Raw genomic sequence first — 15,452 nt, forward strand, 5'->3', positions numbered from 1 at the left:
CCAGCAAATCCACCGTGACCACCTCGTGGAAGCTCCAAATGTTCAGTGATTTGGGGAGATGGATGAAGGAGATGACCGATGAGCTGGATGATGATATTGGCTCCGGCGGAATCTCCAGCAAGAAAGATATGGGATGGTGGAAGACCAGAAGATATGATTTGGGTAATTGCAGAAATTAACTGGTGTAGCTGGGTCGGAAAGCCGGCAGGGTATAAAGCTGATGCTCCATCAACAGACCATCATTGGTGGGTCCAAGAGTCATGATCACTTACAATAGTCTAGCACAGCAACGCCTAGCTGCACTCCTGGTTCTTGACTTTGCAAGGAGACTTGAAGACGGTGCCAGAACTCAATTTGAAAATCAGAGAGAGGGCCTATATAGCCGCCTCCTGTGGTTTAGAGATTGGTGAATTTGCTTGGTCAATGCAGAGAAACAAGATATGGGTATGTGCTGACCATGACAGTAAATCATTGCATAATTCATTCCCTCTTTCCCAACCCACATGAGACTTGCATCTAGTATGAGTTTATCAATGACTGGCTTCAACTTCTGCTCACTTATCCACTTGAAGTACATTTCCTCCGAGGTAGGAGAAGCAGCTGGGAGTTGACGGACAGAGAGGTTTTCTAGGACAAATCGTGCAGTCCTGTCAAACAAAAGCCGATTTATGGGTTTTCCTTTGTTGTTTTTGGACCAACGACTAACAAGGAGTGTGTAAAGCAAGAGAAAAGCTAATGGACTATGATAAGCATTCTTGCTTCGAGATCAGCATGCCAGATAACTCACGGATTTGGAGCAAGACAAGGTTCAAGCCTAGTTTTTCGCTGAATCGGAGTTGGACCTTGGGAGGCAGAGCCATGGTATGAAAGACACTTGAGGGGGAAGGCTTATTTATATAGAAAGAAAACCTGTTATTTAGTGATTGCCGAGACCCCCATTGCCTATCACCGACTCTGAAAGAGGAGGTCCTTGTTCGCACCAAATGTCAATCAAAAGTCATGAGTTTTTGTGATGGTACTGTCCTACATATTGACACAAATGTGCAGTGCCTTTAGGGGGTTCCGGCACACAGGTTTGTAGCATTTTTCAGCCTGATGCAAATGTGCTGTGCTTTTGGGGTTTCCGGTGCACTGCTCAGACAGGCTCAGAGCTATTCCAGGGTGAGCTTAACATCCATCTCAAGTGTAACACACATTGTTGGGTTCAATAAGGCTAATCTGATGAGGAAATAAGCCTTATATGGTTTACTTAGAAGATTTCACCATGCATTTTACCATAAGGGAAACACTCTGAACATGGCAATGGGAGAGAGGTAGTCTATTGTATAGATGTACCCTGGACATAACTGCTTATGCTGCCAGGCTATTATGTGGGTCTCTTCCTCAAGCACACTTTCTAGAAAGGGAAATCAGGTTTCATATTCAACTAAAATATTCACTTTCAGAGTTGGGGACTGCCATGCGGGGCGCAGTGCTAAAGGATGTATAACAACTTTCTGCTATTCCACTATGAGGCTATATCATTGGATGGAGGACTTGGGGACAATATCGAAGGTGTGACTGCAGAGAATGTAGATATCTTGTCCCAGCTTTGAAACATCAAAACCACTGCAACTAGGCTCCACTGTCATGGACAGCACCTTGCTTGGGCCTGGATGCTTCACATTGTAGTCACTACATTCATCTGCAAAACCTGGATATTTGGCTCAGGGCTGAGAGTAGATCCCAGTGCTGAAAGCACTGAAAGCAACATGCTCTGGGTGCTTTCACTGCTGGGAAGTGCTCTCAACCACTTTCAGACCCTTAGCCAGAAATACAGGTTTTGCAGATGCTTCTGTGCTACTAGTCAGTGCATACATTGTATCATGGGCATTCCAGTTTTGACACAGTCTTCCACTGGTTCCACCACCAATACTCTACACTTTTATCCAGTCCATCATTTGTCTACTACGATCCACTGCAATGCAATACACAATGCAATGATTTAGGACTGTCATCTTCCATTTCTGAAACTGATGAGTAAAGCAGGGTCAAGAGGAATATTGCATTCTGAATTCACAGAGGGGAGCAGTAGTAGAAGAAAAGTTTGCATAGGAGGGGGTTAGACACACAAGGGTTTATGATGGAGTGTTTTTCAGAGGTGGATAATGATATCATCCAAGCAAGGTATTAATTAGGTGTTAAGATCACATCAACAAGTTCCTCTATGTATGAAAGCCTAAGGGATGAGGGATGACGCGATGACGCCTGAAGAAGATGCATCGACAAGGAGGAGTGCGTATTTCTATCTTGTGGTATTTGTGTTTGTGTTTGTGTTCGAATATGAATATGAATCTAAGAACCTTGTGGGTGGAACACCTTGATAAAAAAATCCGAAGGTACAACGTACCACATTCAAGACTGTATTCAAAGGATTCCCTATTCCTTTCCATCCAGCTTACTATAAATCCTACTATAAATCCCACTTCATCGCACATCTGCATCAATGATCACACTCGTATTTCATCTCAAGTCGTCTTCGTCTTCGATGAGTTTCCGGGATGATTGGGGTCGCGTATTTCTATTTTGAAGTATTTCGTGCTGTTTGTGTTTGCGTTCGAATATGAATCTAAGAACCTTGTGGGTGGAACACCTGAAGAAAAAAACCCGATGGTACGATGTACATCATTCAAGACTTGACTTGTAATTAACTGATTCCCCATTCCATGCCATGCCATCCATCTGTCCTACTTCATCAGTCCCACCTCATCTCAATCCTAACCCATCAATCCCACCTCATCGCACTCGTAACCCAATACACCCTCTCTGCCTCCCTATCCTGCTCGTCGACCCAACACAGGCCGTCCCGGAGTAGCATGTTCTCCAGCGCAGCCGTAGCGCGTGCGCGTGTCCAGCCGAGGGTGGTAGAGACGGAGTCATCGGAAGTAGAAGTGCTAGAGGTAGCAGAACTACCACGAACCAGATCCCCAACACTAACCCTCCCAGACCTCCCAGACCCTCTCGCAAACGCCAAAATTACCGCCTGGTCCTGATCCAACTCCTTCGGGACGCTCCGTACGTATTTCCGCCCGTCGGAGAGGGTGAGGACGGTGTATCCAGCGCCGAGGGGGTGCAGGGTTTTGACGGAGCGGAGGATGTCGGGTTCTGTTACCGGGGAGGAATTAGAGGAAGGGGGAGAAGAATTTGAAGAGGAGGAGGAAGAAGGGGAAGGGGAAGGAGAACCGCGTAGCTTGTTTAGGAGTCTACACAAATCAGCAACCTCGATCATACCACCGTTGCGTTCCCTGGTGGAAACACACACATCCACGATTTGTACCCCCAATTCATATTCCCAATCCCCCACCCACGGTATTACCTCCGCCCACCACCCGCCTCTACGCGGACCAGCAAGGGGATCAACTCCAATACTTGAACACATCTGTGTGAACTTATGTCTGAACGACGGCGAGTCGAGTATTGCAGTCCGGTGTTTTGCGGCGAAGGCGGTGAGGGCGGTGCGGAAGAGGGTGAGTTGGGCCTGGAGGTGGGTGATTTGGGCGTGGGAGAGGGTGGTGGAGAGGGTGGTGTAGGAGTTGTTGGTGGTGGTGTGCCGATCGAGGGCGGCGAGGCCGACGCCGTTTAGGCGATGCATTGGTATTGGTGGTGGTGGTTGGGGGGAGAGGACGGGCGCTTATTGAGATCTCTTTTGCGTATTATGATTACACTGGTATACGCCGAACTTTGATCTCTTACATCCATCTGCTATGACATTCCCACGGTTTCAAACTGAGAGGCTCTGAGAGGATGTACTAAAAAAATACAGTTCAGTTTCGATGCACATCACATGCTTTTTAGTGACTTTCAGAGTGACAATCCTTGAGCACTTTTTATCTCAACAACCCAGCCCAAATACAGCTTATTGAGAACATGGGCCCTGTAAAGTACCCTTGTAGGTAGACCTACCCAAAAAGCCTAAGTCTTATATTCAGAATTGAGAAAGCCTATAGGTTTTTGGTGTGTGAAATCATAAAATTCACAATTTTTAATGAATCTCAACATTCTCAAAAAAACTCACAAGTCAAGAATAACAGCACTTGAGGACTTGATATTGTATATTCTACTAAGACATGTGCATAGATACCTGTAGAGCAAAATCCTGATCATTTCAACACAATTTTGTGGCCTCAGGATAGGTGGATCACCCAGGTTATTCATGATAAGACATTGCTCATTTTGCATTTGAGCATGATCTACAGGTGGGTGTCATTGTTAAGATCATGTACACTGGAAAGCTGTGTCAAGGGCCGTTTGGTGTCTAAGGGCGGAAGGTCAAATGGGACAGTAGTGAAGTTATTAACAACACTGCCATTATGCCGCTAGTCCCCGGAGATTGAGAGTAGAGAAGAGGTAACCAGGAGCAGCCAAGTTGGAGCAGCAGTGACATGCCAAATTTTGGCTAGATGTTTACTATACAGTGAATTGTGACATTTTCATGTATAGATTTGGATCAAGAGGACTGTAATTGAGATCCAGATTTACAGTCAAAGTCATTACTGAATCAGTCTGATAGTTGAAGGGACCTTATAACTATACCCATACTACCATGAGTTGGTCAGTTTACCCATCTCTGGGACTAGCTTCAGATAAAAGTCTACTACCTGTTTGTTAAGTAGGGTTATTTATACCAGACCCAGACTACACCCAAATAATGACAGTTCAAGTATGTGTCATATGCATGCAATTCATCTGACGATCCTTCTGGACTTCGGAATAATAACCTTGTGACTATTATTTCATTTATTCATTGTCCCGAGCTTTCATCGAGGTCTTCTGACTGTATTTGGGATGTATATAAGCTAGAATACTTTGTACGTTGAAGTTAAGCTTGAAATCAAGTGTACCATCTTATCCCAGTCTTTAATATCTTCTTTACCCTTTGCTTCCGGACTCCCGGATCATCAGGAACCCCATTTAGGCTGCTCATCCCAATCTTGCACTCTTGCCATAATTCCCGGGGACACCAACAGTGTGTGAAGGGTGTTGCTAATAGCTTCACCGACGTCCCACTCCCAGTGTGTACTACAGGCCAGTACTCAGTTCCGGACCTCGGAATTATCCCAGGCCATTCCTGGGCCAGATCCGGCCTCAGAACCTCTATAGCTATTGACCTGTAGGCACGGTCTTGTCACTATGTATGAGGGTTTGAAGGTGTATTAAATGTGTGTGTTAAAGAGTCGTGATGTGGAAAACATTTTTTTGACGGCCAACATGGGATGGGGTCCGCTGTGTGTACTATTACTGCTCAGTACTACTTATTGTACGTAGATGAATGATGAGAATCATTTATTTAATAAATGAACTCGAAAGAAAGAAAGAATGAATAAATGAATGAAGGAGAGTTGGTTTTGTGCCTTGTCAGTTGATAATCACCTGATATTCACCCAATAATCACCCAATATTCACCCAATAATCACCCAATATCCACCCACTAATCACCCAATAATCATAAATATCATAAATATCAATGATATCAAGTACACCATAGAATGATATAATAGATACACCAAGTTTTTTGTTTTTTTTTTTCAGAATTAAAACTGAGGATGGATGGATGTGTTTACTACTGAGGATGGATGGGTTTACTGAGGATGGATGTGTTGAACGCGGCTATGCTGTTCACATGCCACTATTATGATCATGTGTTATAATATGTCATATGTAGTCATATCTAGTTATTTACTATATGCGGATTCCTCAGTACTTCCTTATGTAATACTGTCATACAGTTATGTATATAAACAGGCCATATCCTGTACTGGAATCCAACTCGCTTCTCTCTTACTTTTATTGCCTCACTAAGACACTAAGCTCTACTACCAGGTATGGTACTGGAGAGTGTTCCCACTACGCACTCCTTGCCTGCTCAACAGGATGGGTTTACTGAGGATGAATGGGTTTACTACTGAGGATGAATGGGTTTACTGAGGATGGATGGGTTTACTACTGAGGATGGATGGGTGTACTACTGAGAACAGATGGGTGTTCCGAGTTTTCCGAGTTTTCCGAGTTTTCCGAGTTTTCCGAGTGTATACTATGTGAGTATTATGTATTATGTATGTACTATGTTACATACTAATGACACAACCAATGGAACCCAAAACCCCCGATATCAAGACCCTCCCCTCCCCTTCCCCCTCTCTCTCTCTGGTTGGGGAATGAATATGGGGAACCGGAATGTCATTGAGATGAGGAGGGTTTATGCTGATTTATGGAGTTTGGGTTTTTACGAGGTTTTACGGAATTTTTAGAGTTTTTACAAGGTTTTTACGAGGTTTTACAAGGTTTTTACGAGGTTTTTACGAGGGTTTATGGAGTTTGAGTTTTACGAGGTTTTACAAGGTTCTATGAGGTTTTACGGAGTTTGAAGTATTCCATGGAAATTATCTAACGCGTTACGTAACGAGTCAACGTACGGAGATGGAGATGATGTCATGCAATTCCGACGTACGTTGTGACGTCATAACAAAACACGCTCAAACCACAACCACGATGAACGAAGAACGCGGTCGAACAACATCGACATCCCGAGCACCTTCTCGAGCACCTTCTCGAGCTTCCCGTGCCCCATCTCGCGCCACCTCCATCTCGCGAATCCCCACCAACAACCACAGTCACGGTGGCGGTGGCGGTCCCGGATCCACGCTCTCCCGCACCCAATCCCTCATCCGGAAACAAACCGCGCCCGTCTCCCTGCGCCCCTCGGACATCCTCATCGCGCGGTTCATTGCGTGGAAAGGGGTGCTGAAGCAGCTGGTGTTGTATTTTAGAGGTGTGGCGGGGATACAGCATTATAGTGCGCGGGAGATGGTTAGGTTGGGTGGGGTCATACAGGTGCCGTTTCGGGGTGGTGGGGGAGGGGGATTTGGTGGGTTTGGTGGTGGTGGTGGTGGGGGAGGGGGAGGTGGGAGTGGAGGGGATGCGGGGTTCATTGGAGGAGAAGGGGGATTGCAGGAGGTGTTTTATAAACTGAGAGAAGAGGGGATCCGGAGTGTGGCGGAGGAGTATGAAGGGTTCGGGAGGACGATTGAGGGGAGTATTGTTCGGCATTTGGAGAAATTGCGTGGGGAGGTGAAGATGCATATCAAGAACATCCAAAACGATACAGGAAAACTCGCTACGACCGTTTCCCGCGAACGCGAATTATCGACGTCGTTGATCAGCGCGTTGGCCACGTCTATTAGCACGTATAAGAACACCCCCCTCGCGCTGTCCTCGCACCCTAAACAAGATCCATACATCTCGAATCTAGCTGTCCAGCGCCAACTCCGCACGCAAGTCAACGCGGAGAACTTGCTGCAGAAATCACTGATCATCACACAAGCCAACAGCGCGTCGTTCGAAGAAGGGATCGTGCAAGCCATCCAGGGGGCGTGGGCGACTTACGAGGAATGGCGGGTACGCATGACTGCGAATGTGGAGAGACACCATGCTGGTGTTGCGGGTGCGTTTGCGGGGTTAGACCCGACGGTGGAGTGGGTGTCGCTCTCGGCGAGGACAGATCATTTGTTGGATCCGGACACACCGTTGAGGGAGCCGAGGTTTATCCGGTACCCGTGTAAGGACGACCCGTGTGTGGTGGGTGTGCACGAGGGGGTGTTGTTGAGGAAACGTAGATATGTGAGGAGGTGGAGGGAAGCGAGGTATGTGTTGACTCCCGCGGGGTTTTTGCATGAGTTTCGGGATGACAACGTCGACGCCGACGGGGTAGAGACACCCGTATTCAGTCTATTCCTCCCAGAATGCACACTCGGACCACCAAACGCCCACGATCGCCCCGGGGGTAAAAACGGGGGGTCGTATAAATTCTACATCGAGGTATCCAAAGACGGGACAGGGACCACCAAAGGCGGGACCTCGATTTCGTCTGTGCGGCGGAGTCTTAGTTTACGCAAATCAAACACTGGGAGTGGGGGAGGAGGAGGGGGAGGGGGAGGGGACCACGCGTGGTCGTTTAAAGCGAAAAGTAGAGACGAGATGATGGAGTGGTGGAATGATATTAAGATGCTGTGTGCGAGGTATCTCGTGGCGTCGGAGCAGGTTGAGAGGTCGGGGCCTGTGGAGGCGGCTGTTAGAGCTGTGGGGTATCCCGAGGAGGAGGACGAGCGTTCCCTTTCTGCTTCCCCTTCTGCTTCCGACGACGAGGAAGAAGAAGACAGTGAATTCGAAGACACGGGTGGAGTCACCCCGTATCACACTGTCGCTGTAGGCGGTGGCGGTGGAGGGGATCATCACCCTGTAACGTCTGGATCCGAAGACGACGTTGACAATCACTCCGACGAAGAGGTGTACGCCAACGCCAACGAGGAACAAGACGACGAGGGGTTACCGAGTTATTCACATCTCCACGGGGGAAGAGGCGAGAGTGATCTCAAGGGAGACAAGGTGATGCCGGGAGGTGTAGGGGAGGTTGGTGAGAATGGGTTTCCGGTGAGTTGGGTTCTTTTCTCTCTTTTGTTCTTCCTTTCCTCCTCTCCTTCCTCCCTTTTGATTCCTCATCCCTTTCCTCCCCTTCCCTCTCCTCATCTTCTCCCTTATCCTTATCCTTATCCTCACACCAACCTTACCAACCAACCTTACTAACCCCTCCCCCCCATCCTAGACCGACAAGAAATCAACACACTCCAAGAAGAGCCGAGTCTCCAGCAAGTCACTTAAACACGGCGATGACGACGAAACCACGGCTAATGCAGCTAATGCAACTAATGTAGCTAATGCGGCTAATGCAGGGAACGTATCCAGACGTGCATCCGCGTCGTCGTCGAGGAGGAAGTCTAAAAGGGGTGGGGTCGCTGAGGGGGGTGGGGTGACTGTGGGTGAGGGGGGTGAGGGGGGTGGAGGAGGTGAGGGGGAAAGAGGACTGGGGGAAAGAGGAAGTGGGAATGGGAATGGGAAGAGTCGATTCATGGAACGACTTGATTGATGATCGATGATTGATTGGGGGATGGATGGATCATAGAAGGGTCTTTGGAGATACGGGTTGAATTTTGGTTCTTTGGTTGTTCATCCTTTTTTTTTTCTTTCGTTCGTTCGTTCGATTCCTTTCCTCGTTTCATTGTTCCTTCCCTTCTTCGATTCGTTTCCTTCTTCGATTCGTTTCCTTCTTCGTTTTTCGCACATTCGCACATTCGCACCCCGTGTATTCTCCTATCCTATCCTCTACCCCCCTTCCCTCCCTCCCTCCTCCTTCCTTCCTCCCTTCTCCATTCGATCGTTTCGTTTCGATTTCGTTTCGTTTCGTTTCGATTTCGATTTCGTTTTCCATTCCATTCCATTCGATCGTTTCGATTCGTTTTCGTTCTCGTTCTCGTTCTCGTCTCGTCTCCCAGAATTCGCAGAATTCTCCCCCCCCCCCCCGGACCGCTGTGCGGTTCAACAGAACAACAGAACAACAGAATAACAGATCCGGGATAGGGATAGGGATTATTCCTCTATTTCTCGAACAAGAACAAGAACAACAGAACCGGGATAGGATAGGGATTACTCCTCTATTTCTCGAACAGAACAAGAACAACAGAACAACAGAACCGGGATAGGGATAGGGATTACTCCTCTATTTCTCGACCAGAATGGGGATATTCGAACCGAATCGTCTCTTTCCTCTTGATTCTCATTCTTAAGTCCTTTCTCTTTTATCGTCCTTCCCTTCCCTTCTATCGTCCTTGCCTTTTCTGATCAAGTACGTTTTCATCCCTCCCTTTTCTCGTCCTTGCCTTTTATCGTCCTTTCCTTTTATCGTCCCTTCCTTTTCTGATCAAGTACGCGTTTTCGTACGTTTCTTCCTTTCTTCGTTTTCTTCGATTTCTTCGTTTGATTTCTTCGTTTTTGTCGTTCTCTTCATTCTCTTCCCGTTTCTTCCCGGTTCTTTCCGTACATACCATACACAACAATACATACAACATATGTACATTGTAATCATGTAATCATGAATTATTCATGGGTCCTCAATTGGCAATGGAACCATGAAAGCATGGAAGCGTAGGACCAGAATAGAGTGAATCTTTAGCATGGAACCAGAATAGAGTGATCTTTGGCATGGAACTACAACAGAGTGATCTTAGGCAATGGAATCTCTCTATCATAAAACTCTGTTTGCCAGTTGGTGCAGCCATCGTCGTTGATGTGCTGATGGTGCATCAGATGGGATGATGGGCGTCGGATGGGGTTGGGTGAGATGGGATGATGGGATGATGGGATGATGGGGGTACTAGACTCGGAGATGGGAGAGATGGGTTGGGTGAGAAGGAGAAAAGGAGACTTTGTATGACTTATTCCGCCTTATCTTCGGAGACGGCTGGACTAGTTGACAAATATAGGCAAGTGGCTATATTTGGGCTATATATAGATAAACGGACACAGAAGTCCACCTGGCTTACGTCAGGTGGCCATGGACCGGCCTCTCATCAGAGCTGTGTGGCAGGCACTCTGATATTGGCTTAATGGGGAGGGTGCCCCCCAGATCCATCACCCACACCAAAAATACCTACACACATGCTGTGGTCCCCGATGCTATGCCGGTGTTGCAAATCAGATCGGGTACCATGTGGACGGCACCACATGGCATACTCCACCCCGTGAATAGGGAGTCATGATCTATCATTGTAAAGTAGAACCAGCGGGTTAGGGCAGCGGTTAAGCCCTCTGATGAGCCCCTTTGCAAGGGCGAAACCTGCACAAAGTCCCAACCTTTCGGGTCCGAACCCCAAAGCTGCCTAAGATGGGGGAGATGGGAGACCGGGGGGTGGGAAGGAGAGATGGGTTGGGTGAGATGGGAAGATGGGAGACTGGGGGGAGAGAAGAAGAGAAAGGGTTATAACTTACCACACAGATCTATCAGAGTTCTTTCCATTCAGGTAGATTCAGGTACCTAGGTGAAGCTGAAAGCACCGAAGCTTCAAGTTGCCTGTGTTCAAGAACTTGAATGGACAGTGAACATTGTGAACGGACAGTGAACTTGAATGGACATTGACAGGGGATCAAAACCATGCACCTTGGCGAAACTTTGCAGACTCCAGAGTCCAGAGGGTGCTGGGGTTGTGGTGCTAAGGTTGTGAGGGTTTTTAGGGTTGGAAGGTTTTCAAGGTTGTAAATTTTCTAAGGTTGTAAAGTTTCCAAGGTTGCTCAGCGCTCAGTACTCAGTACTCAGTTGCCAAGCCGTGTGGCTTGTAACGAGGAGGAGTACATGCACGATGCTGACTCCAGAGGTTGCCAATTCTGTGAACTGTTGGACGTTGGACCCCCCCTGCATATGCTATTCCCCATGTAAGCAAGAAAGCCTATGTTCCTTACCTCCTCCCCTCTCCCCTCTTCCTCTGACTGTGTAGTACAAATTGAATGCTTACCCTTCCCCGACCCCACTAGGACCCTAGCCAGAGAATTGGGATTCTTCATTCAAATAGATTCAAATTTAATTCAGCTTCTTCCTCACCAACCTTGTGGGTCATCTCATGACAATTACCCTCAATTCCTTCACCTCACCTAACCTCATTACCCCAGTACCCCCCCACATCATGCATCATCTCCTAACAAACAACCGCCCAGCTGGTACTCGACAAATCAGGACAAATTGCCACTAATCTTGACTTCTGAGTCAACATTGCCAAGCACTGTCAAGCATGATAATGAGATTGAAGTGTTTGTGATGAGTATCTATTCACGCAAGTGTGGTGGTGTGGTTGAAATGGGTTGAGTGGACGCTGCATCCAACGAATGGACTTGCATAGCTCTGTATTGGATTGATTAGTAGCAAATGACCAATGTGAGTACGTACAATTAACGCATGCATGTAAAGCATTTTACTTTTTTTTGTGCTTCACTGACTCTGAAAGAGTGGGTCCTTGTAGGTATCAAATGGTCATTTTTTGTGGGATCATTTTGCACTGATGTCAATACGTAATGGAATCTTCTACCGTGGTCTGGATTTTGAGGTGGGTCTAGATTGGATTCTGAAAGGTCTTTGCCATTTAGCCGACTGCTCCTGCGTTGGGATATAGTGAGGTTTGTCAGGCTTTCCGGTGAGGAATTCATGTCCACAAAAAATCTGTTGCGGATGCTGTAGTTGCGGCAAGAGTCGAGGGTTTTCCCACAGGGGCTGCTGAACAGAAATCGCGGCATCTATGTGAAAAGCGTACATGAGCATCATTGATTTTAGATAGATATGACACAAGTGCCGAGCAGTCGTTACGAAGTAAAGTGTTAAGATCATGTACACCGTGTAACCGTGCCAAGGCCACAGGGTGTCTAAGTGCGGAAGACGAATGGGACAGTAGTGAAGTTATTAACAACACCGCCGTTACGCCGTTAGTCCCCGGAGGGCGAGAGTAGAGAGAGAGGAGCTAAGTAGCAGCCAGGTCGGAGCGGCGGTATCGCCGGTGACGAGGAGCGGACCAGAGAACGTTAAAGTCCTAAGGTCGAGGAGAACGTACTTCGAGGCGTTGAGCCTGAAGACTTAGAGAAGAGTTAAGTTGAGAAGGGAGATCTAAGTTGATAATTAAACTGAGGAACTACAGTAGCGTACAGGCAGTATTTATATCTACGGATCGGCGCAGCGGTGCGGAGCGCCAGACTAACTACTAGGAGCTATACGAGTAGTACCTGCAGGGTAGAGTAAAAGACAATAAGAAGGGACTAGAACGAAAGGGTATGTGTAGCGAGAAAGAACAATAAGAGTGAGATAACAATAAGGAGCAGATCTTCGGAATCCCGAACGGCGGAATGGAGGCCCGCGGCATGGACTTGACAGTATCCCCCTCTTAGGCTTGAGCCCTCGAAAGCCATTAATACCGGTAGTTGGTTAGTCACCAAGGAAAAATTTTAAAGGCCGTCAGGATCGGGGATTTGGCCCTTCAGTCAGCAGGAAAATTTTCAAAAGCCGTTAGTACCGGGAATTGGCGTTAGTCATCAGTGAAAATTTTCGGTTCACCGTACACCCCGTACAACTCGAAGGAAAATTTTCGCTGGTCCGTGCGCAGTTTTTGTCCTATAAAAGGCCCAGGGTTTTGCCGCTAAGGCCCTAACTTTTCCAAAAAACCTAAGTCCTCCAGCATGTCGACCAGCCGTACCACCACCAGCACCACCACTCAAAAATCTCCGACCGCCGGACCCTCGAGGTCACGGCCTGCTCCTCCGCCGCCCATCGATCTCACCGTCCCCGAGGAGCCTCGAGAAGACGACGACGAAGAAGTGGAGGAAGACGATGATGAGGCGATCCGGCGGGCAGAGGAGAAGGTCCGTCGGATGAAGGCCAGGAAGGCGGCGGCGGCGGCGAGGAAGGCCGCAGAAGAAAAAGCTGCCAGAGCGGCGGCGGCGAGGGAGAAGGCAGCGCAGGAGGCGCGAGAGCGGGCTCGTCGAGCCCAACAACAAGAGGAGGAGGTAGCTGAGAGGAGGAGGCTGTTGGCCGCAGCGGCGACAGCTCGGAGTCAGAGGGGGACCTCCCCAAGTGAGGCGTCAGTCTCGCCGCGGAGACCCGTGGTTGAGATCACGAAAAAGAGTAAGGGAAAAGGCAAGGCTAAGGCCCAGGTGCGTTTTTCTCTTATTATAACTCGGTAATTGTCTGACCTCTCCCTGCTAGCCCGTGGATGAAGACCCGGACGACGGCGACGATGGCGACGACGACGACGATGAAAAGGAACCCTGCGAGCGATGCAGGACAAAGAAGATCTCTTGCCAGATGCAGGCTGGCAAGAGAAGTTCCATCATCTGTAAACCCTGCCATGATGCGAAAGTACGGTGTTCGTACTCCGGACGGCCGACCACGGTGAAGCAAGAAGGTGGCTCGAATCCGACCGGTGAGCGCCTGGCAGTACTGGAAAGCCAGGTAGCGCAGTTGTTGGCGGATAACCGACAACTCCGGGATGGTCAGGTGAAGGCGAATACCTACCATCGCCATTTCAACCGCAAGCTAGACTGGCTGATCACTGACGCCGCGAGGAGGAGGAGAACACCCCCGGAACTACCGGAAGCCGGCCCGTCGGAATTGTCGAAGAAGCGGAGAAGGGTCATGGACAGTGACGAGGAAGAGGAGCGGGGTAGGGAGCTGGAGATGGAGGAAGATGGGGAAGGAGAGGAGGAAGAAGGAGGAGGAATGGAGGCAGAGGGAGAAGGGGAGGCGCCGGCGCCGACGGCGGCGACATCGGAGAAAGGGAAAGGGAAAGGGAAGGAAATAGTAGAGTAGTGTACTACGGACATCGGACATCGGCCTTCTTCTTGTGGTCTTCTTGTCGTCCTGCCCTGTTTGTATAATTTTTTTTTTTGACTTGTATATACAAAAATGTCGACGCAATTTTTTTGAGATTGAGAAGCGAACGGGCCGCGAAGCGGCGTAAGAAGTAAATTAGTTTAGTATAAGTAGTATAAGTGTAACTGGAAGCTAAGTGAGGACTGTGATTAAGGAAACCATAACAAGTAAATAAAGGAGAGAGAGGTAAACACTCAATTTACTATCATCGTGTTTACCCTCTAAACACACGAAGTAAACTTCGGCGGAGCGCGGCGGAAGCGGGGGAAAAGGAATAAAATGTTTTTGTGTGATCAAGGTCCAGGTTTCAAAGGGTATCGAGTGTGGAATGCGGGTACCAGTTCGTCAGCATGTAATTCATCAGCAGCTACCCAAGAGAATTCATCGTCGGTACCTTCGTAACCGGCCCACCAAATATAGTAACGTAGAGGACAACGCTTATACCTTCTGTCCAGTTTAGAGTCCAGGATCTCGGCAACGTTGTACTCCTCTTCACCATCAACTTCAATTGGAGGTGGAGGAGATTGAGTACGATTCGGGAAAGGATTCGGCGTAACCGGCTCCAGCTGTGAGACGTGGAAGACCGGGTGAATGCGGCGAAGATAATCCGGGAGCTTGAGCTCGTAAGACAGAGTACCAGGTCGACTGATGACCTTGAAAGGACCAAGATATTTTCTGAGAATTTTTCAGTAGGACGAGTAGAGCGAATGTGCTTAGCAAGAACAAATACTTCGGAGCCGATCGGGAACTCCGGGTGCGAGATTCTTTTCCTGTCAGCTTGTTCCTTGTAACGAGACTGAGCTAAAAGGATTTCCTCTCGAAGGAAGACGTGGAGTTCATCAAGGTTGACGACGAAGTCTCTAGCTAGGTCAGACTTCATATCGACCTCGGGTCGAACGGTGATGTTTGGGTGGTATCCTTTGTTAGCGAAGAATGGAGTAATACCAGTGGAAGCATTGGGAGCGTTGTTATAGGCGAACTCGGCGATCGGAAGTAGAGGCGACCAGTCATCCTGTTGGTAGGAGCAATAGATCCTGATGTACTGTTCGAGAGTCTGATTGACACGCTCAGTTTGCCCATCGGCTTCCGGATGATATCCAGAGGTATAGTGAAGTTCCATGGAGAGCGCTTTACCGAGAGCCCGGAAGAACGCCGAAACAAATTCGGAACCACGATCGGA

The 15,452-nt window shown here is 48.3% G+C and overlaps 4 protein-coding genes across 4 annotated transcripts; 2 read left to right on the forward strand and 2 right to left on the reverse strand.

Moving 5' to 3' along the window:
- Nucleotides 1-26: 26 nt before the first annotated feature.
- C8R40DRAFT_1008803 (uncharacterized protein) lies at nucleotides 27-736 on the reverse strand (the record flags this gene model as incomplete). The annotated part of the gene is made up of 3 exons (XM_046222827.1): nucleotides 27-217; nucleotides 273-389; nucleotides 457-736. Coding segments are annotated over 3 exons (588 nt in total), but the record flags the coding sequence as incomplete, so codon positions are not given.
- A 949-nt stretch (nucleotides 737-1,685) lies between these two features.
- C8R40DRAFT_1137828 (uncharacterized protein) lies at nucleotides 1,686-2,004 on the forward strand. Its single transcript, XM_046229447.1, has one exon. It carries the CDS (start codon nucleotides 1,752-1,754, stop codon nucleotides 1,986-1,988), a length of 237 nt encoding a protein of 78 aa, XP_046078709.1. The 5' UTR covers nucleotides 1,686-1,751; the 3' UTR covers nucleotides 1,989-2,004.
- Nucleotides 2,005-2,764: 760 nt separating this feature from the next.
- C8R40DRAFT_1064609 (EAP30/Vps36 family-domain-containing protein) lies at nucleotides 2,765-3,631 on the reverse strand (the record flags this gene model as incomplete). The annotated part of the gene is made up of 2 exons (XM_046225566.1): nucleotides 2,765-2,933; nucleotides 2,988-3,631. The coding sequence occupies 2 exons, from the start codon at nucleotides 3,629-3,631 to the stop codon at nucleotides 2,765-2,767; spliced, it is 813 nt and encodes a 270-aa protein (XP_046078710.1).
- A 2,897-nt stretch (nucleotides 3,632-6,528) lies between these two features.
- On the forward strand, nucleotides 6,529-8,619 carry C8R40DRAFT_1064605 (uncharacterized protein; the record flags this gene model as incomplete). The annotated part of the gene is made up of 3 exons (XM_046225565.1): nucleotides 6,529-6,883; nucleotides 6,953-7,915; nucleotides 7,955-8,619. The coding sequence occupies 3 exons, from the start codon at nucleotides 6,529-6,531 to the stop codon at nucleotides 8,617-8,619; spliced, it is 1,983 nt and encodes a 660-aa protein (XP_046078711.1).
- Nucleotides 8,620-15,452: the final 6,833 nt, after the last annotated feature.

The sequence above is a fragment of the Lentinula edodes genome (genome assembly GCF_021015755.1).
Source record: "Lentinula edodes strain Le(Bin) 0899 ss11 chromosome Unknown C8R40scaffold_119, whole genome shotgun sequence".
Classification (NCBI taxonomy): Eukaryota; Fungi; Basidiomycota; class Agaricomycetes; order Agaricales; family Omphalotaceae; genus Lentinula; species Lentinula edodes.

Coding starts and splice junctions, on each gene's coding strand:
- C8R40DRAFT_1137828 (XM_046229447.1), top strand. CDS start 1,752: ATGCTCTGGGTGCTTTCACTGCTGGGAAGTGCTCTCAACCACTTTCAG.